Source organism: Globicephala melas, chromosome 2 (genome assembly GCF_963455315.2).
Source record: "Globicephala melas chromosome 2, mGloMel1.2, whole genome shotgun sequence".
Classification (NCBI taxonomy): domain Eukaryota; kingdom Metazoa; phylum Chordata; class Mammalia; order Artiodactyla; family Delphinidae; genus Globicephala; species Globicephala melas.
In genome coordinates this window covers 172,070,599-172,092,644 of record NC_083315.2, presented here as the reverse complement: position 1 = coordinate 172,092,644, position 22,046 = coordinate 172,070,599, and the positions used below count along the sequence as shown (strand labels likewise).

Below are 22,046 nucleotides of genomic sequence, written 5' to 3'. Positions count from 1 at the left end.
CAACGCAAGGACCATGTATGCTTCATCAGTTTTTGGAGGAGAGAGAGCTTAGCACAGTTAAATGCTTTTCAATTTGGGAGTGCTTTCATTTTCCTAGGCCATCATCCTGTAGTCTGTGTATTTAATTCAGTATGTAGTAATCTGATCCTAATGGCCTGTGAAGTATTTTAGTGAGATTCTTTTCTTCCTCCAAAAGATTAGGCAGGCTTCACACTCCCTTCAAGTCCGTTTACAGCTGGGAGCCTGAGGTGGGAGGAAGCCCTAGGACCATTCTCTCCCTTAGTCAAACCAGCTGTAAAGTTGGGAAGATGCAGCATACATTGAAAAACAGTTGCTGGGTTTGAGCTAAGGTTTTCTGGTTTACCAAATTACCAAATAAGTATAATCAAAAATGTTTATTCTAGTTGTATTTAGTTGAAAGCAACTCAAGAATATCGCAAATATACATTCATTCCGTTTAGAATTTTGGGGGAAAGAAAAAAAACCCCACACAGCTGAATTCCATCTCGGTCTGTTCAGTAGGTGTGAAGTATACTTTGTAAAAATGGGTTAAGTATCCCCCTCACCACGCCCACCACGCCATCAGCCAAGTTCCTTAAATGCACTCTGTTCTTATTTCTCCTCACTTAGGCAGATTATGTGTGAAAGAATCACTTCACTGGTCAGAAGTGGTTGTTGATTACAGATGACACTTGCATATTAGTCAGCAATTTAAATAATAATTGAATATGCCATCTATTTTACTGTTTTCTAAAGTTTGTTGTATCTCTTAGGTGGAGAGATTGTTGATGGACTTGCTAAATAGTTTATGGTGTTATAAAGAGCCAGATTTTGAGGATTTTGTAGATTTTTAAAATATCTTGATGGTGAAGCAATGTAGATATGTGTGGAACTCTTAGCTTGCTGTTTCTTTTTGTAGATGCCCCTTCCTTTGAAGGACTGTCACTGTAATTGTTTACTGTAGAATCCTTTTGCCTGTCAATCCTATTGCTTTTCTGCATATTATTTTCTTTTGTCTTAAGTATTGTTTAAGTCCTTTTTTACTGTATATTTGTTTTCCCCAGATAATTCATTAAGAATTTGGAAATTATACCTGCTTTCGATCTAAACTTTGGGGGAAAAAATCTTTCATTTAGCATTGTACCTTCGGCTAAAATTTGGCATTTAACTTTGTGTGTGCATACACATACCTAATTTAGCACATCTTTGTATTTTTCTAATATACATATTTGAAATAAATATTGAAGAGAAATATTTGGTCTTTGTAGGAAATTGATGAATTAAACTAATAGGTACTGTTTTTCCACTGAGAGCACTAAGAATATTCAGGATACCTATTTGGCTCTTTCATTTGTTGAAACTTGGAATCTAGCCCCGGATTCAGCTGAACTCACAATGAAAATTATTCATTGTATGTAACAAGTTTTTGAATCATAAATGAACAGGGTAGGTAGTTATTTTAAATCCGTGAAGTTGGGGAAATCTTTGTTAGCTAAACAAGGCAGAAGGGGGTTGAGTTTAGGAAACCGCTCAGCCTGGATTCTAACACTTTCTCAGACTGAATCTGAACATCTAGTCCTTCTTCTTTACCTGTACTTTATTCCTTACCCCTCTCTGTTTGGTTACTTTGCCCGCACATTTTAGGAGTTATCCAGGCTGAGTCCAGGGTCCTCATCTCATGACCCTTGTGGCCTGCAGGGCTGGCTGTCCCTCATCTGGCTGTGGTCATCTTCTGCAGCAGCTGGTGTGGTCCTGGCATGTGGATGTAGGAGACCTTGTTTAGTTGCAAATGTGCTGGATGTAACACAGGGTTTCAGGTTGAAGCTGTAGGTCCGCTGCTTGTTGGCTGTGGCCTCTTGGCCAAGTCATAGCGATGCCTGAGCACCCTGCCAGGCCAGTGGTCACCACTGGCCTCTGCAGGCTGTGGCGGGAACGTGTCTGGCCAGTGCAGAGAGCTGTACAGATGCTCGTGCCCCCAGTCACAAGTGCCCCTGGAGCTTGAAGTTGTGCTTGAGTAGCAGCTCTTCCATTTCTATTGGAAATGGACTTATTCCTGCTTGGTTGTTTTCTAAGAGACCAAAAACACTTTAAAAATTCAGTTTGTGTTTATTGGAGAGATTCTTTTATGAACTTTAATACCTTAAAGCTTTTCTAACAACAAACTACGGTTTCCCAAAGGAAACTATTTTTTAAATGTGAATTTTATATGTATAAATTTATGTTTTGACTTTTAAGAGTCATCCTAGTTCTTAGAAGTAGTAGTTAAGTATTAAGTAAATGTCTCATTTTGGCTACTGTTCTGTCACTGGTGGAAGAATATATCAAAATGGTTCCTTGCTGTATAATCTTACTATTGTGATGGGAAATAAATCTTACCCATAAGTAACACTAGTAAATTCAGATAAGATTTTCCTTCATTCAACAAATATTTGACCCTCAACTGTGTCCGTGGCACCATACTAGACCCTACAGATAATTTAGAAATGGAAGCTTTGGGTTTTTTCTGCCACAAGACAGAAAGCCACACCAGTGGGTGAGGTAGGCACATAAATGATGTCAGCTACAGCGCGTGAGGCCGTGGGGGCTCCAGGGCTGAGCTCTGCAGGGTGTGGAGTGGGGAGGGGGCTGTCGGTGAGCTGGGGTTTGAGTCAAGACTCAGACACCATCACCAAGGGCTGAAGGCACGTAGGCCGCAGAGAAGAGGGAGCGTGTGGATCAGAGGATGGCATGGGGCCGAGGGGCTGAGGGAGCTGGCAGAGGGTGGCAGGAGGGCCTAATGCTTTGTGGGGTGAAAAGAAGTAAATGCGGGGCTACCGCCTTTGAGGTACTTTTAGGTGGTACATTGGTCACACAAATGCGAGAAGAATTGGTGCCAAACCATATCGAATCCAGAGGCAAATGAATCTTATAGACATTGACGTCTGTAAAGTTCAGAAAAACGGCTGCTGGGCCATAGAACTGGGTACAGAGAACCCCTGCCCTCCAGAAATGTTAGTTCTTCAAGTACACACTTGAGGACATGCCTCTGATTCAGTGCGCCGGGGGCTGAGTAATTAGGAGCTCCGGGACAGAGTGGGTCCAAGTGACTGGAGGCTTTCCTGGGTGAGGTCACTGTCAACCTGGTTTCTAGGTAGAACAGATTAAGAGCTGGTCTGGACCTAGGGTCTTGTACCCCAGGGAGGTACATCCCCTGGGGAGAAGGACAGCCATCTCCCTACCCCTCCTTAATTGAGAAGCGAGTTAATGCCTACTGGGAGATTCTTACTGTCTAACCTGGGCAGGCTGCTTTCTCTCTTTAGGGCTTATATCCCTGTGGGAGGGAAACAGTCCCAAGAGAATTCCAAAAGACTGATCTCAAGGTAAGCCAAGCCTTTAGCATCTGTTAATCACCTTGAACTTGACCCGTTCTTACAGATTTGCATGGAAGTGAGGGCTGCATGGAGGAGCCCGGAATTTCCTCAAGGCCATGGGGGACATTTTGACTGAGTATGTGAAAAATTTTGCCAGGAGGAGACAGGGTTAGCAGAGGGTAGCTTTATTTCAGGAAAAGGGGAGAACAAGAGCAAATCCTAGAGCTGTGTTGTGTAAGCGGTGATGGGAAGAATAAAGCCGGGCAAGAAAAATGGGGTGAAGCAGTAAAGGGCCCTGAGGGCTGTGCTGGGGAGGTTAGGTGTCACCTTAGAGCCATGGAAAGACCTTGCGTTGAGCAAAAGAAGCCTACATGTTGTATAATTTCATGTGTATGAAGTTCAAGGACAGCTGCTCCTGATTAATTGTAGCTTGTTGGCGAGGGGTCCATGGTGCTAATTTCCTGATGTGTTTTGAAGTTTCACCTATGTTGTATATTGGTACCTGTTACTCAGTGGGGGCAGATTTAAGTGGCAGGGGTGGGCTTGGGCAGGGAGAACGCAGGACACTTATAGTCTAAGCAAGAGATGAATTCAAGACGAGCAGGTGGCCTGAGATACTCAGGGGTGTTACCACTTGGCCGGATGTTGTCGGTGTCGGGTCTGGAAGACGTGTCCGCCCTCCTGCTCCCTGCGGAGCCCTGTGCTTTTGCTCTGCATGTCACAGAAGCAGTGGGGCAGTGGCCGAGCACAGGCTTTAGAGTCAGGCAGACCTGAGTTCTAACTGCACCTCTAACCTTGGACAAAGATGGAGGACTTCACCTTTTTGAGAATGTCATCTAAAAGATGAGGCTAATACCTACTGATTAGAGTGTCTGGGAAGATCAAATGAAGAGATGATCTTAGCCCAGTGCCTGGCAGAGGTTAAGGACTGCACACAGGGTCACTACTGCTGCTGCTTTAATTAACGATTGTTATTTCAGGACAGGTATCTAGATGCCAGAGAGTGATGGGAGTTGGAGGGATTCCTGAGAGAAGACTTGGGGTGGGGAGGGGAAAGGGGCTGCAGGCAGAGTGAAGAAGCCTGTTTTGTAGCCCTCGGGTCTTCGTGCTGGGGAGACTGGTGTAGGCGGGGCGCGGCTGCCTTGGGTTCACTGTGCCCCAGGCCTGCTAAGAGGAGGGAAGGGTCTTGGAGTTACTATCTGAGTGATGTTTTTGAGTTGACGCCTAACACACAGAAGGTCACGCTGGCAGGGAGAGGCCGGCAAGCCCATCTCTGACAGCGGGCTTCACAGTTCTTCCTGCCAAGCTATATTTGGAAGTGTGATTAAAGCCCTACTTTCCAGGCTTACTGGTAGTCTTAGTTGTTTTCAGGTCAAGTTCAGTGGTCCTCCGCAGAGATGCCGTTGGTAGATGTGGAGAGGGCCTGGTGCAAAGAAGAGCGGCAGGTGCTCTGTCCAGGCCTCTCAGCCGTGAGCTAGTAAACCCGGGAGCTTCCTTCTCGTTTAGTCCTTGAGCTTAAGGAAAGGTGCTTAAACCATTCCCCCGCCTGCTCCCCCCACCCCACACTTTTTTTTTCCTTCTGCTTTTGATCTCAAAATAACTAATTCTCTTTGCTGCCGAAGTTTTAGGTATTGTTATCTGTTCACTTTTGTTCCAGGGTGCCTGGCACTATGTGTTCCACTCTTGTGTTTTAGAAGGCTTTTTAGATACGTAAGTTACAAAGTATACTTCATGCATCAGACGCATCAGAGAAGCTACATAAGATAGCCCTTTAATAGAAAGCTATTTTCTGTTGTTTTAGCATGGCCTGTATTTGCATGGAGTCATTGCAGTGGAATCAGTGATCAGCTAGGCTGCAGGAGAATATGCATTTTCAACCTTTTGTCCCATCACAGCTCTCCACACTACAATAGTCATTTCTCTTTGTAAAAAACAAGTAGGTCAGAGTTGGCCTTTTGGTTCTCCCTTGAGATTAATTGTAGCTTGTTGGCGAGGGGTCCATGGAGCATCATCGTGGTGTGTGGTATTCATTAGTGTGGGTGGCTCCAGTGGCTTCTCTGGGGGGATCTCTCTCCGTCTTCTTGGGTTGTCATCCTCAAGCGCTTCTGTCTTAGGAGGAATGCTCAGATCAAAGTCCTCAGACAACAGTTGCAGCCCTCCTGCAGCTGGGGTCCTCTTTCCCACCGCTCCCCACAGAGACCTCTCCACCTGGGGTGCTGTGCCCCCTGCCCTGCCATGTGCTTCCCTCATTCCTGCCCTGCCTTTGAGTTGCCCACCCTTTCTTCATACATCCCAGTCCCTTTCTTTCTTCAAGACACATCTCCTGACTCACTGCTATAAAATGTTTTCAGACAGATGTTATAAACATCTCTGCCCGGCATCTATTGGTGCATCCCCTGTCCCACTGTCTCGTCTGCTTGTGGCATATCCTGGCCATTTCTTATTTGTTAGACCATTGAGGGCTCCAGGGTGGTTGAAGTGCCAGGCTGGGAGGCAGTGGAGACCTCTTTCGAGGGTAGGATCTGCCATCGACTTCCTGTGAAACCCTGGGCAAGGTACTTTGGATTTTCCTTGAAGCAAGATTAAGGAATTGAATTAGCTCTCTGAAGTTTCTTTGATCTCTAAAATGTCTTCAGCATGTGTCTAGAGGGTCTAATCTGTTGCTTATGATATAGTTACTCTTTATGGGAAATTATTCGTTTAAAGCAGAGGGAGGAGAGAATATATAGGTTTTTGTGGCCATGTGATAGTTTGTGATACATGAATGTAGATGTAACTTCTATCTATGTAGTATCACAGAATACTAGGATATACAATGAAGTCTATGTAATTTGAAAAAAATTCTAGAGTAAAACTTGCTTCTACTGTAGTTTTTGTAGGTGAAAAGGAACGAACTTTTCTTCCAGAGACTACAAAGCAGCTTTTTTTTCACATTTGAGTGCCTCCAAATACTAGTATTAGTTACACGTTGCTTTTTCTGGAGGGAAACTTCAGGATATGGCACCTTTGAGGTAAGATCTTAATGTCTCAAGGCCGAGCCACTGCTGTGCCACGTTTTATTACTCAGTTTTGTTCTTTGGAAATGTAATGCTTTTCTCTTTGTTTTTTCTTTTTCTTCTCCGTAGTCAGAAAATGGGTAAGAAGAGTCGAGTAAAAACGCAGAAATCAGGCACTGGTGCTACGGCAAGCGTGTCCCCGAAGGAAACCTTGAACCTAACCAGTGAGCTGTTGCAGAGTAAGTCTCGGCTCGGCCTTCCCGCCTCTGTGTGGGACACGTGTGTCTCTCTCCTCACACCCATGCACCGCGTGGGGGTCCCTGGTCTGGGGAGCAGGAGGTGAAACAAGCTTGTGTTCAGATCGCAGCTTGTTTAGCCATGGGGCCTGGCACATTACAGATCTTCCCCAGCCTGCAGCTTCCCTGCCTGTAAAAATGGAGGTACGGTACCAACAGGTTCCAACAGGTAACTTTTACCTAACAGGTATGGTACCAACTGTAACTATGGTTAAAGGAGGCTTGGACGACAGAACGAATGAATGTAGATAACCACCCCCCCGCCTGCACCGGTGGGCCAGGCCAAACTCCACTGCTTTTTAACAGTGTGGCCTTGGACCAGTTCCTTAACCCTGCTGAGTCGCAGTGTTTGCATCAGTAAATAGAGTGTCTCGAGCCCCATGTGAGCTATGGCACGTGAAGGTTGAAGGTCATTGGGCCGTGAAGCCAGAGGTGAGCGCAGCGTGCCGCTCAGAGAGCAAACGTAGGAACTGGGCTCCCTTCCCTTTACTTTCAGTGATTCGTAATAGTTTTCCAGTTTCACGTATGGAGGTTATCCGTTCTTGCTCTAGGAAATTAAGTATCTGTTAAGTGCCGATACTTGCTTTAGCAAGTTAGTGTAAGCTGGTAACTTCTTTCTTTAAATTGGAATTTAAGTTGGTGCTCTGTATGTTTCAGATTTAGCTGTGGTCACTCGATTAACTAACTACGTTTGTCTCATTTTCTTGGCCCCTTATTTTAGATTATGTGAGAGGCTAACCCCCAAATAAAAATTGCGCTTTCTTTCCCTGACACAGGCAGGCAGGCAGGCAGCAACTGAGTCAGGGTCAGGTCCCTCCCTGAGTTCTCCCATCCCCCCTGTGGGGAGCCCCCCAGAAGGTCAGTGTGGGCTCCCACAGAGCACGGCTGTACCTGCCCGCCCCCACCTGTCTCTCCTGCTGGACTACAGGCGGCCTCAGGACAGGCTCCTGTGTTCTGGGGCCTCAGTCAGTGTTTGTTGATGGAAGAGTGAAGTAAGACTGGTTAACCTAAGTTATGAGTCAATGCATAACTAGTTATTGTTAATTATTATTAATTTTTAAATTAATTTTTATTGGAGTATAGCTGCTTTACAATGTTGTGTTAGTTTCTACTGTACAGCAAAATGAATCTGCTATACATATACATACATCCCCTCTTTTTGGATTTCCTTCCCATTTAGGTCACCACAGAGCATTGAGTAGAGTTCCCTGAGCTATACAGCAGGTTCTCATTAGTGGTCTATTTTATACATGGTATCAATGGTGTGTATGTGTCAGTCCCCATCTCCCAGTTCCTACCCCCACAACCCCTGTTGATTATTTACCACATCTGGTCTTCTCTGTGGGGAACAAAGGGGGCCAGGAGGTTTAAAAGGAATGTGGTCGGGGTCTCTCTCTTTAAACTGATACTGTCTTAAAAGGTCAGGGCCGCTGACAGGCCGGGTGCCCGGGGTGCGGCCTTCCACTGCCATGGCTCCGGTCTTGGCGGGTAGGTCTTTCGGTTTTGGCCTGACAGAATCTTAGCTTCTTTTTTAGCGGCAACTGTGCCATCTCTTTTTGTAACTCCCCCAGAGTGCTTATTATAGAGCCTTACACAAGGATGTGAAATGTTTGTTGACTAATTGTCCTTATGTCCAATTTAACTGGTTCCCTTAGGGAATCATTGTTATGGAGTTTAACTAGAAAAAAATGTTGACTCTTAATATACCTTCTTTTCACCATCCACAAGAGTTTTCAGGAAAATGTTTTGCATTTTAGCTTAGCTTTTTAGATTTTCCTGTTATGAGTATTCTGAGGAAAATTGATCAGAGCAGCAAGAATGGGGTAGATGCAAGTTAGGTGCTCACACCTGTGTCCTGTGGTCACAGTGTAATATGTGGCTTGGGTGGTTTCAGAGGGTTTACGTGCTTTAAAAAGTACACCTGGTTTATGGGCTTCCCTGGTGGCACAGTGGTGAAGAATCCACCTGCCGATGCAGGGGACACGGGTTCGAGCCCTGGTCCGGGAAGATCCCACATGCCGCGGAGCAGCTAAGTCCGTGAGCCACAACTGCTGAGCCTGCATGCTTCAACTACGGAAGCCTGCTTGCCTAGAGCCCGTGCTCCGCAACAAGAGAAGCCACCACAGTGAGAAGCCCGCGCACCGCAACGAAGAGGAGCCCCCGCTCGCCGCGACTAGAGAAAGCCCGCGTGCAGCAACGAAGACCCAACGCAGCCAAAAAACAAATATTAATTAATTAATTAATTTAAAAAAAGTATACCTGGTTTATACTTCTCACCTCTGTCATCACGGCTATATACCTTTGTTCTTTAAAAAGAAACCAACAGCAACAACAAAACCCAGATCCTCTTTCTTCTGAAGACTAACAGGTTAAGCTGAAAGAAATGTTTCGGTGCCATGGTTTTTGTGTTACAGAATGCAGTAGTCCTGCCCCTGGCCCAGGAAAAGAATGGGAAGAGTATGTGCAGATCCGGTCTCTAGTTGAGAAAATACGAAAAAAACAAAAAGGTAAATTTCCTCAAATGATCATCACATTTTAATAATATCCTGTGGAACCTGGCATAAGCAGAGAGGCTTTGAGAATGAAGGTCTCGGCATCAACCCTCAGGCCTCCGTGCCTGTCTGGGTGGTGGTTGTAGAAGGGCTCCTAGATATTGGGAGGGAAACTGCATTGGGAATCCATCAGGATTTTCCCCATGTTTGAGGTGCCTTTGCTGCTTTGGAAGGGATAAAAATGTTGAGCTTCAGCGGGGACAGTTTTTCTATCTGGGGACTAAGATGGTATAACTTTCATTTATTTTTATTTTATGAAATACATATTTAAATTTGTTTTTGCATCCTGTGTTTCCTTTAGGGTTTGAGGCCAGTACATGGTGTTGTGTGGTCAACACACAAATATATACGGATTGGTTAGTGTCTTGTCAAGATTTACAATGAGCTCAAATATGTCTTGATTTAATAAGAGATGTAGTTATATTTCTCAAACTGTGTTTTTCCAGGGTGTATTCAGTAGGCATCTTAATGATTCCCAGTCAGGCTGGCAATGGGGCCAAGTGTCAATTCGGAAAAGCGTATTCAATATACCTATTGTTTTTGTGCTGTAAAGCACAAAAAGTAGATTTGTATGCAGGCCACACGGAAGGTAGAAGGAGAAAGCATAATAAGGAGCCTGCGTTCAGAAGGATGAGAGAACTTCTTTGACTCCCCTTTTATTTATTGCCATGAAAGTTAGTGGGAAGACGGTTTGTTTTGTATTTGCCCTCTTAGGGAGTAGTTTTACCGCTCTCCCATGCACATCTGCAAACATGCAGTCTTTAGGTTAGATAGTCTCAAACCCTCAATGGGGACGGGTTCTTTTATAATGTGTTAATTTGCATTAAATGGTAGACTGTGCTAATCCTGGCTTACCAAATTGGTTGCTGAAAAGTTTTTTTATATCCTGAGTTTCTGTGCTGAGTAGAGACCATTTACTATAACTGGCACTGAAGCTAGAGCATTCACTAGTTCTCAATAAGGGAAGAGTAAATTCTGTTTTAGAGTATCCCTAACAAAATCAGTTTTCTCCATTTAGCAGGTACCTTTGCAGACCTAGCCTGGCACGGCGTCAGGCCAGGCAGTCCTGCTTCACAGATCTAGTTAACCATGAATTGTATCTTGGGGACATGGCCACAGGCCCTGGGCTGGGTTCTGTGCCCAGCACCTCATGTGGTCGAAGTTCCTGTTCCTCTCTCTTTATTCCTCAGAAAAATAATGATTTTTCCTATGCATGGCTTTTCATCTTTTTTGATATTTCAAACGTGCTGAAAAGTGCCGAAAATAACACCTAAGCAGCTACTATCTCAATTGGATACATGCCAGAGTCTTGTGGGTTCAAGTTCTTCTTTCCTTCCTTCTCAGCTACTGGTCCGATCTCTTCCCCTCCCTCCGTGCTTTGATTGGTTCTTATATTTGTTTTTAAGAAATTAGGCGTTTCAGGCACAGCTGAAGCCCCACACTTCCATCCCACTCCCTCCTCTCCCCTCCCCTCCCCCTCGGGGGGCGTTGTCTTTACAGTGAATGTGTTTCTGCTTCATATATAACCCCATACAAATAGATGGTAGTAATTGGTATTTTAACAATTTACGTAAATGGTATCATACTACTGGACTTTCAGAAAACCAGTGTTAAGTTTTGTGTTTCGCTTACAGTGATACATATAGATGCTGCTCATTTAAGTTGCTGGACGAAATTCAGAGCGTTCCAGTTTTGTGCTCTTAGAATCAGGGTCTAGGGCTCCTCCTTACAGACGTCTCCTTGTGCATGTATGTATGTGAGCTACTGATTTTTGTTTTCGTGTGAGTTTTGTTAAAGCAAGTGTGCACATGAGAGATGGCAGGTTGCTCTAGGAACCTGCAGTGGTCATGAAGGCTTTCCCCATCCCTGTTAGTGCACCTAATAGAACCTGACCGCCAATATTCATGTCACCTGGGACCAGCAGCTATTGCTCTGTAACCAGCAGGGCGTTCAGGATTTTAACTCACCTTTCCTGTCACTAGTTAAGGTATGTACTGTGACATCTGGTGGTCAGTTTTGATTTTTTTTTTTTCAAGATCGGAGTCTTACTACTATTTCTAGGTAGGTAGTTCCAGTGGTCTGTTTTTTATTTTCTGAGAGCAACATGACTGATATGTTCTAAAAGTAGCTCTTGTTTTCTAAAACACGGATTGATATAGGTCTGTCTGTTACTTTTGATGGAAAAAGAGAAGATTACTTTCCTGATCTAATGAAATGGGCCTCTGAAAATGGAGCCTCTGTTGAGGGTTTTGAAATGGTGAACTTCAAAGAAGAGGGCTTCGGTTTGAGAGCGACAAGAGATATCAAGGTGAGTTTGTAGGTGAGCTGCTGGTCTGGGGGGCGGGCTCTAAGAGCATCTGGGTGGTGTGGCGTGGAGGGCCCAGGACTTGGAGACAGGCGTCTCGGGCTGTCCTGAGCACACTGTGGTCGTGTCGGCAGCGTGCAGCCCACCTCTCTCTCCCTGACCTGCAGTCTCCCGGCTGGCCCCGTGGTCCTGAGGGGCCTCAGCCCAGGGCTCTAGACAGCCCCTCCCAGGTTGTCCTCCTTGGAACTGTGCTATCAGCCAGTGAGTGGGGCAAGTCGGGTCACATCTCCGAACCTCTGTTAGGAGACCAGAGAACATGTCTTGCGGGCTTTTGAGATTTGAGTGAAGAGGAGGATGTGAGCTTGGGTGGTTTGGAGGGAGAGCACACAGGGCCCTGTGATGGATTGGATGTGGGTGGGGTGGAGGGTGGGCAGTGTCGAGATGCGGACCGGTTTTCTGGAGTGGGTAACTGAGTGGCTGGAGGTACCACTTACGGAGACAGCAGCAGCAGAGGGGAGGGGAAAGAAGAAGAGAAATATCCATGTGCTAAGGGACAAAGCTCTTCTCCACTCTCGGTCCTTCCTTCCAGATGAAGGGAGCAGCAGCCCCCGGCGGGGCTCTAGGCCTCTCTCTGGCCCTTATCATGCCGCTCCTAGAGAGGAGGTGTAACGATCTGATGGTTCTGGAAGAAGGATCTGGGCTTGGCCTTTTTCTCCGTGAGAGCTGGTTGCCATATGTGTTCTCTCCCCTGCTCTCTCCACCCTGGGAGTTTTACAGGGCAGGCCACACGTGGGGAGGCCTGTCGGGGCTCCAGTCCTGCCTGTAACTAGGTGGGGAGTCTGTCTAATTCTGGGATTCCGTAGGTGATGTTTTGTGTCACCATCTGTTGTATTCTTGTGTCTCTCTCAGTTGGTTCAGAACTTGGGTGGAGGAAATGGATGTTATTTATTTGGGTCCCTTCAAACTTCCAGCAGCATCTCTGGTCAAGTCGCAGTTTACTTTTCAGTGATGCCTTGATAAACCATACACTGGTTTATTAGATGCCTGTTAAATATCTAGTGTGTGAATAGTACCTTGCTTGTTATTATACCATGCTTCCCAAAACACCAGGATCTCTTCCTTCATGAGGCTGATATAGTAAGGGATGAGACACACATAAAAATAAATAGTAGACATTGGTAAATGGCAAGAGTAAACCAGCTGTCACACTTTGTTCTCATCTCTGATGAGAAGCATCATTAGTATGGATGCTGCCCAGAATATCTTAGCGGTGGTCCGTCTTCACTATGTGCATGTTTTTTTAAGCTTTATTGAGGCATAATTGATATACAAAATCACACGTATTTAACGTATATGTTTTGATGAGCTGGGACATATGCATATACCCGTGACACCATCACCCCACTCAAGGTACTATGTTGATGTGCATGCTTTAGGCAGTATAGACACATGGACAGGACTTCCTGAAAGAAGCATCTCATGTTGCCAAAGTAGTGAGATAATGCCTTGGGAAAAAATTAGTAACCAGAGTATGTCTTACGGGCTTGTGCTTTCGCTGGTATCCGTGTGCTTTAAGGTCAAGCATGTGGAGGAAGGAATGTTACTCTAGCTTCAGAAACTCAATAGCAATTCACACTGGCAGGTTAGGGTTTTTGTTGGAGGTAGAATTTTGTTTTGTTTTGTTTTTAGAACTTAAGTACAGCAAAGAATAAATAAGCACCCTTGTGCTCTATTCCCAAATTGTTATATTTGCTTCGAATTGCTTTTTTGATTTTTTTTTCCCCAGTGTATATAGTTTTTCTTTGGAAACAGGATTCGAGACGATGCTTCTACTCATTTAACTGTGACATAAACGTGTACATTTAAAAGCGTATTTGATAATTAGAAATAAAATGCTTATAGGCAACCTTAAGTTGTATTTCATTGTGATTGGATTTCTGACCATAGATGTAGCTGGATTGACAATTGTAACATGTCTTGGTGATTCTACTATTATTTTTTTCCTCCTAGGCAGAAGAACTATTTTTATGGGTTCCACGAAAATTACTAATGACTGTTGAATCTGCTAAAAATTCAGTGCTGGGTGAGAATAATTTCTGTTTGTTCAAGGCAGAGCAAAAATGATAAAAATATATAAAATTTCATTTTGTGGCGCTAGGGACTATATTTGGTCGTTTTCTCAACTAGTGAAATATTTCCCCAAATCCACACGAAGTGTTTTCCACACTTGTAATCTGACATAGTAGAAGAATGTCAAAAGAAGAGGGCACCTTACCTTAAATGTTACATGACTATCAAGATATTCCTATAACTTTAATATATATTTTGAATAAACACTTTTTAAAGCAGTGTGTGGAACTGATGCTGTTACCTTCTGGGTTAATTCAGGGCCCTTGTATTCTCAAGACCGAATTCTTCAAGCCATGGGAAACATCACACTGGCCTTTCATCTGCTGTGTGAGCGAGCCGACCCTAACTCTTTCTGGCAGCCCTACATTCAGACCCTCCCCAGCGAATACGACACCCCTCTCTACTTCGAAGAGGATGAGGTTCGCTACCTTCAGTCCACACAGGCCATACATGACGTCTTCAGCCAGTATAAGAACACAGCGCGGCAGTACGCCTACTTCTATAAGGTCATCCAGGTGAGCGGCTGGGAGCTGTTTGAAGGATGTGTTACAGGGTGGGGAAGGAGGGAAATTGATTGCTTAAATGTTCCACCTAAACATTTTGCTTTTTAAGGTAAAAGGCATCGAGTGCATTGTTTCTGTTTTTACAGAAATGTCACTGAAATGTGGTTGGAATACATCTGACTTCCTCAGTGCCCAGTGTTAAAACAAGCAGCGGTTGCTCCTAAGTTATGAAAGTCACTGCATTTTCTGAAAACGAAAGACAACCATGGACTTTTAGAAGCTCTACAATCTATCTAGTACAAAAAGATATGCCCCATGTCTAAATTTTCCAAGGAAATGAAAGTCCATTTGTGGGTTCTTCATACGTATATTAGTAGTAAAATATTGACAATTGATTTCTTTATGTTTTGCAAAGTGTACTGTGTATTATATTAATTTTGATTAGTTCTAAGTAGACGTGTCATATGGAAATCTCTATAAGGTCATGAACATTTGAATTACACCTGATTGCTCCTTGCTGTGTTTTGGCAGTTCAGCCAGTGTTCTCTTTCCTTTCCAGCTGAACAGCACTCAGACAGCTGAGGGCCAGTGTCAGGGTTCCCTTGGGAGCTAAGAAAGGGCGAGTGTCTCTGCCTCTTGACTCGCCCCTTTCTCATATGCCCACGAATCAGCTCCTGGGCTGCTGTACCTAATAGGTGGCAAGTGGGAAGGTGAGCTGCTCCCTTTCCCTTTTCTTTGGGTAATTGGATAACCTGGATTAGGCTTGATTTGGTTGTTCCTTAGCTGGTCTGTCTCTGCTCTGTTTTCATTGCTACAGGAAATAATGTTTGGGTGTTCATCATTTAACCTTACAGCATGCCTACTGTGCAAGAATGTCACACTCAAAATTATATCCTCCCCTGTATCAAATACTTCAGATACATAAAAAACTATGACTCTTGTCTTCAAGTAGAAGTCGCTGCTTTTCTAAACTTTAAACTTCAGGAAGCCTTTAAGAATTATCATATAACATGTATATAGCATTTATTTTGAGTGTGCTTGGTTTGAAAAATATTGATGGAGCCAGGCCAAAACCCTGATTATTCGGTTAGTTTGCACCTGCAACCCTGCAATCTAAAGTGTGACGTGGCTCTTCGTGACCTGAAAGGGTTGTGCTTTTATTCCTAGTTTTTTTTTTTTTTTTTTTTCCGGTACGCGGGCCTCTCACCGCTGTGGCCTCTCCCGTTGCGGAGCACAGGCTCTGGACGCGCAGGCTCAGCGGCCATGGCTCACGGGCCCAGCCGCTCCGCGGCATGTGGGATCTTCCCGGACCAGGGCACGAACCCGTGTCCCCTGCATCAGCTGGCGGACTCTCAACCACTGCGCCACCAGGGAAGCCCTATTCCTAGTTCTTAATTGTGTTTCTTCAATGACTAATAAAAGCGAAGCTGACCCTAGCAGGTCTAAACCTTTGTTATTTCCTATTGTTAGGCAACAAACTGGAAACCAGCTCTTTTCAGGAATGTGTTTCTCAAATCGGGGCTGTGAGATGGCGAAGGCTGGCGGCCTACCCTGAGAGGAACTGCCTCTGTGGTCAGGCCGGGGGTTCTGGAACGATGCTGAGTCTCCCGACAGCTGGCTTGGCGTGTTCTTTGGATTTTCATTACACTCACCGGTCTGTTTATTTCAGTATTAACAAAGTAGTGCAGTTTTGCTTCAAGGTTCAATGAGATTTTAAATGTCCGTGAGTCACTAAAATACTCTGTTCATTTTGATGGAACCGTCTCATGCCAGGTCTCTTAATAACCCTCTGAAATAAACCCCTTTAGATGACGTTTAGGTGACTGAATTATACCGCAGTCTGTGTAGTAAATAGTATTATTATGAACATCTCAGGAACTAGAGAACATTCTAAAAATAAACTGTAATTCAGAAGTTTTTCTAAGAGTAATAAAATTCTCACATGACTAACAAGAACAATTTGGATAACTTATAATGAATCCGAATATCCTTTTTAAAAAAACAACCACAGTCTTAAAGCGTTAATGAATCTATCCGTTATTCCTTTTTAGTATTCCTTTATTTATTTATTCTTCCTTTTTATTGGAAACTTTGATTAATAAATGTGAAACAAGGTATATCCAAATGTGGAATTATCAGACAATCAAATGTTGGCTTTTTTGCATAATTAAGCCAATCTTGAGTATTTGAAAATAATGGTTGTGATTTTAAAAATGGGTGAAAGGGTTCAAAAGGTAAAAAGAAAAAAATATATATGCAGAATCATAAATTTTAAAAATGATTTAAAGATGCAATCAAACTGTACTTTTCTTGACTGTCAAAAGCATCAAACCGAAGAGAAAGCAAGGTATGTCTGTGACCACATAATAGCTTCTTCTGTGTTACATCAGTGCATCTCAGCTGGGCGGTTGAGAGGGTATTTGCCCTTTAGAGAGTATTTGGTAACAGTTGGAGACAGTTTTGATTGTTAGGTTTGGGGGTGGGGGGAATGCCACTGGCCTCCAGGCTGCAGTTGCTGCTGAACTTCTCTTGATGTGCAGGGCAGCCCCCAAACAAGGAATTGTCCAGCCCAAAATGTCAATAGTGCTAAGGCCGAGACCCCCTGCTTTGTATTTATATATAGAGGACAGAGCACCTCAAATACCTATGTGACTCCAGAAATCACCATCAATCCCTTCTAGTGATTGGATGCCTAGGGCCTGACTGGCATTGGTTGCTGGTCACTGTCTCCATATGTCAGAAAGTCTTCGTGGGCCAGTTCCAGATCCCCCCGGCTTTAGCTGCCTGCTGTAGCTAGGAGAATATATTTTAAAGTGCTTTTCTGCTTGCTGTCATTTAACAAACATCACTTCTTTTTAAAAACTTACAGATATAAGACTAGGTTTGGAGATGTTTGACTTGTTAAGGATGTAAGTACAGGGGAACAAAGATTGAAAAACTCTAAGTGTAAAATTCAGATTACTCTTTAAAAACACAGACTTGGACCAAGGAGTCGAGTCGAGATCCTTGAAATTGCATTTTGAAAATGAACTTTATGTGGTGGGCTATCATCATTTCTCCACATAAGCTGGTGAGAGTTCAGTCAGGAAGGGGGCATTTAACTGATGGGAGGGGAAGGACCATGTGCCCCGAACGGGGCAGCTCTGACTGAGGGTGGTTTCAGGAAGGGTCGAAGCAGCAGTGGGATAATCTGCCCAAGAGAGAGAGGCCGCACAGAAAGAGCCTGCGCTTTGTAGTCAGACAAACCTGAGTTGAAATCCTAATAAATGTATTTACTATTAAATTAAATATAATTTGGCATTTGTTGCTTTACCCTACCCCTCTGTGTTTGTCTCCTGATCTGTTAGGTAGAAGACCCATTTTTCAGTGTAACTGCTGTCAGCCCAAGTTGGGCTGTTCATCATAGCCCCCAGCACAGTGCCGGGCTGCAATGCCTGTGGCATGAGGAAACACCAAGGAGGTCACGGTTGAAGCCACCCGAGCCAGGGCGGCATGGTAGTGGAGAGGGTGGGCTCTGGGGCTGACCTGCCAGGGTTCAAATCCCCACAGCATCGTTTTTGCCAGGGCTCTGTGCTTCTGTTTCCTTTTCTGCAAAATGAGATAATACAGCACCTGTCTCCCAGGGTTGCTGAGTGGACGAAATGAGTTGATCTGCGTGAGGCCCTCAGTACAGCAGTACTTGTCATAGAAATGCTCCATTTCTGTTACTGTTTTGTGTTTTGATCCTTCAGGCCATGTCATTTGGTTGTTTTGTGTTAATTGTTTTAAGTTGCATCTCCCCTGTCCCTGCAGTACCTTATGGTAGTATTTCTTAACATTCCTACTAAAAACTCCTATTGGCCACGGATAGTGGAGAGTATTCCTGCAGGACTAGGGCCTAGACCCAAGTGACGCTTCACAAACTCAGATTGCTTCGATATCTCATGCTTTTGTTGTTACTGTCATTGGTTTTTTATCTCATGTTTTTAAATATTAAAAATGTGTGCAGTTGTTTGTTTGCCGTGGTTTAACAATCATGTGAAATGACTTACTGTCAGGTCAGACTGGCACTGTAGGAAAACAGCCCAATTTCTCCCATGACCCTACCTGCCGCTGTGCATCCCTGGAACCCACATTCCAGCGGGAGAAGCGTGGCTTTATGTGGAGTAAATGCCGTGAGCCCCACAATGTGGCCAGTCTAAGGGTGGTTCTTTTTCAGTAAAAGAAAATGTGACAGTCACTTAACGTTAGTAAAAATAGGCAGCAGAAGATATGATTGCACATTGAAAATACATCAGAATGAGCTTTGGCAGAAAATTTCTTAATTGATGATTTGATTTCTGTGCCTGATGGAATAGGACCTCAAGGCAGCCCAGAATGAGACGTACTGCTGAGACAACCAGGGGGTCTAGGCTATGGAGGAGAAGGTTTTTGCATAAGAATTCATGACGAAGAAAAATGGATTTAAGCAAGAGTTATCTTTTTAAAAATCATATTTTGAGTCTAGCTGTTTTTCTAGTTTCAGGATGTTCCCACTGCTTATAGAAGTCTTCAGTAACAATTGAGAGTAAACATGAATGTTAACACGGTACTGCTGTTATTTTGTGTGTCATGTTTTCTCACTTCAGTACCAAACCATACATCTTATGCTTTTCCAGGCTTGGATGTTGGGCTTTTTCTCCCTTTTAGTAGACAGATCACTTCAGCAATGCGTTATCACTCAGGGGAGAGTGAGTAGGATTACAGCAGTTCATGTTTAACATTTTCAGTACAGCGACCTGCCCTCAGTTTGATTTTTTCTTTTTTTTCTTTTGCATTGTAGCTCTTAACCTTTTTCAGGGTCTTGGGAACCCTCTTCCCAGAGACGTGTATGTGTGCTATAATCACAAACCCTGGCGTACCATTTGGGGGCTCAAATTCCAGAACCTGATTCGCAGGTTTTTGTTATGACTTCCAATTTAAAGTCATTTTTCTGGGGATGCAGACCAAACTCTGCTCTGAGCCGAAACTCATTCTTTTTCTCCTGAGCTGGCCGCTGGCCTGAAGGTCTGCCAGCCCCGGCCTGGCCACTGTCTCCTGGGGGCACCAGCAGTGTGACGCAAGCACGGCTCGTCCCTGTGTGGTGGCGATCCCAAGTCCCTGGGAGAGGAGCACAGAGACGTGTTCATAGTCATCTTGCGTCAGCCTTTAGGATGTTTATTCTAAAAGAAAACTGGCACTAATACTAACTTCTAGGAATTATAAATGCTTCTAGGTGAATTTCTCTGCATTGCATTCTTAATGTTTAGAGAAACCTCTCTCTCTCTCTCCTATCTCTCTCTCTCTCTCTCTCTCTGTCTGCTTGTTGTTGCCTAAGAACTAGGAAAATAATTTCCTCCCAGCATATTTTCTTGGTCAAAGGCTTTTGAGTGCGGCCGCTTGGTAGTTCAGGTTACTTTCTGTCTTTAGTTTGCTTCACAGAGTTGGTTTAAAAGTCTTTCCAGGACTCTGCTCGTCCTCTTCTGTGCAGTAGCGCTTGGGCTTCACGGTTCTTTAAGGTTTTTACATTGTACCTGCATTGTATTCTTCTTGAGATGTGCAGTATACAGTGTGTCCTTTAGGTATCTAACAGATGATAGTATGTAACCAGAAGCCTCAAACTCAGGGAATTTTTTGTGCATACCTGCAGTTAAGATCTCACACCTGCTGGTGAAACATTCTGCTGCAGTTTCATGGTTGAGAAATGTCAGCACCCAAACTCGGGAAGCTGAATTTAGAAATTGTGGCTCAGCCAAACGCTGGAAAAGGCTCGTGGGGATTGAGAACCTGAGTGGTGGTAGAATTTCTTCCTGTCAGTTTGTGAAGGGGGACGCGAGGGAAGAAGAGAGGATTAATAGTAGAGGCAGAACTTGGCCCTTAAAACTGCTGCAGAGCTTTAACCTATAAAAGTACGCCTGACAGACCAGGACATTCCAAAGTTCAGCTCCAAGTTGGGACTGTTGCATGGAAATATATGACTAGTTTTGTGATAGAAATCAGTGGGAAAAAAGTAGGATTTGGCTTAAACCCAACTTTGAAGTGGTGTGATTGTGAGAAAATGAAGAAAATCATATCTTAACGTAGATGAATGATAGTCCAAATATTTCTCACCCGTGTCAATGGAAAAGAAATGAGCAGATCCTGTGAATGAGCTGTTTGTCTAGTTGACAATCCCACGTAGTGGGCTGGGCACTGCGATGTGGAGCGCCAGCTGTCCCAAGGTTAAGAGCTCTCTTGGGATGAGCACATTTTCCTGTGCTGTTGAGCTTGAATGTGATGCTCTTTTAAGTAAATTCAAGTGTACGGGGTTGAACAGCATAGAGGCATATCTATAAAATTACTATTTCCCCATTGATCTCATCGTTTAAGTGATTTATCCCACCTTACTTGGATCTCCTCTTTTTGCGCTGATCGAATCTGAGAGGTACAGGGGAAGGGCTGATGGAGAAACGCCTGTGTGTGTTAAGTGCTGTGAATTTTATTTCAAGCCTTCCGCCTTTCCTGCCTAATGCTGCAGGATGGGGGGAGGCTGTGTTAAGTTGGCCGGACAGGCAGCTTCTCCCACCTGGCCAGGCCCGTGGTGGCAGGAGACCCGCGCAGCCAGACTCACAGCTTGCTGTGAACAGGGCCTGCCCAGAGGCCAAGGAAGGTGCCACTTCTGGCTCTCGGCATCCCGTGGCAGTTGTGGCTGAGCGTCAGTTGCTGTCCCATTTCTCGCTGTTCTCCTTGTCCCTGCTGGAGCCACAGGAGAAGAGCACAGACGTGAATTTTTGCTGGAGATAGATTTACCTCTGTTTTCCTGAAGTTCATAGAGAAGATCTGATCATGCATGAGGCCTACAGGAATAACATCAGATTTGAGTAAAGCCCCTGGGACTCAGCATACTTTAAAGATCCAGCGCCTTGACACATGCAGGCGATGTATGTGGGCGTCAAATGCTGTCCTAGGCACGTGTGGGTGCGCGTACCCGAGAGCCCCGCAACGGAGGATGTGCACTTGCGTTCATGGAACTTGACTTCCGCTGGTGGCTGAGGTGGTGGCGGGCACCCCCGGTTTATGTGCAGGTTTACTCCACGTCATCCCTGAGGCCATGGGGAGCTTGGAGGGCTCTCCGTAGCTGGCTTCTCCCTCCGTTGGCCCTTCCCCTCCGCCTAGAAACCTGTGTAAGGGTCTTCCTTCCAGATAAACCAACCCACCTTCTCTTCCTGACCTTGGATTCACTCCCCTTTCTTTTTGTTTTTAGCCCACTGTATCCTCCTGATTGTTCATTCAACCACTGTTTATTGAGGATCTCAAGCGTGAGGCACCACACCTGGGGACCGGGACTAATGTCCCTGGGGGTACAAAGAGGTGTTTTTGAACTTTTTATCTTGAAATAATTTTTTCGACTTAGGAAAAAGTTGTAAACATAGTACAAAGTTGAAAGCCTGGCCGTGGGCACCACCTCCTGGATACCCTGCTCCTGCCCTCGTTCCCACGTAAGTTCCCTTCCGGGGGCACGTGTGTTCCGTACGTAACGCTCTTGTTCTCAGCCAAATTCCTGACAATGTCACGACTCCTGACACAGGGTGGGGGGTATGGGACACCGAGGAGGTGAGTCAGAGGCGAGGGTGGGGATGAGAGAAGGCGCTTCAGTGGCTGGGGGTATCGAGGTAAACGTGGGTTCTGTGGTGAGGGCACTGGTTGGAGGTGCAGGATGTGATGGGGAGAGAATGAAGCCCTCTGATTCCAAGCTGTGCCCGAAGTCCGAGGGGCCTCTTCCCATCCTGTGAGTCGTGTTCTGTGCCGGGTGCCCTGGAGCACTGGCCGGACCGGGAGGTGGGAGTGGCTCCTGAGCTTGTTGTATGGACCTGAGGTCACTAACAGAAGATGCTTTGTGGGGACAGAGCGGCCCCATCGGTGTGACCCTCCCTGGGC

The 22,046-nt window shown here is 44.9% G+C and overlaps 1 protein-coding gene across 2 annotated transcripts in view; it reads left to right on the top strand.

The window, feature by feature from the left end:
* SETD3 (SET domain containing 3, actin N3(tau)-histidine methyltransferase) overlaps positions 1 to 22,046 on the top strand; it is a 69,486-nt gene that overhangs the window by 6,063 nt on the left and 41,377 nt on the right. The window contains exons 1-6 of one of the 2 annotated variants that reach the window (XM_030883392.3): positions 5,564 to 6,361; positions 6,476 to 6,585; positions 9,057 to 9,149; positions 11,354 to 11,502; positions 13,510 to 13,582; positions 13,888 to 14,144. In XM_030883392.3, coding sequence (XP_030739252.1) covers positions 6,348 to 6,361; positions 6,476 to 6,585; positions 9,057 to 9,149; positions 11,354 to 11,502; positions 13,510 to 13,582; positions 13,888 to 14,144 — 696 coding nt within the window. In that variant the 5' untranslated portion in view covers positions 5,564 to 6,347. Of the gene's footprint in view, positions 1 to 5,563; positions 6,362 to 6,475; positions 6,586 to 9,056; positions 9,150 to 11,353; positions 11,503 to 13,509; positions 13,583 to 13,887; positions 14,145 to 22,046 lie in introns of those variants that run through there. The other variant, XM_030883394.2, reaches the window with a different exon arrangement.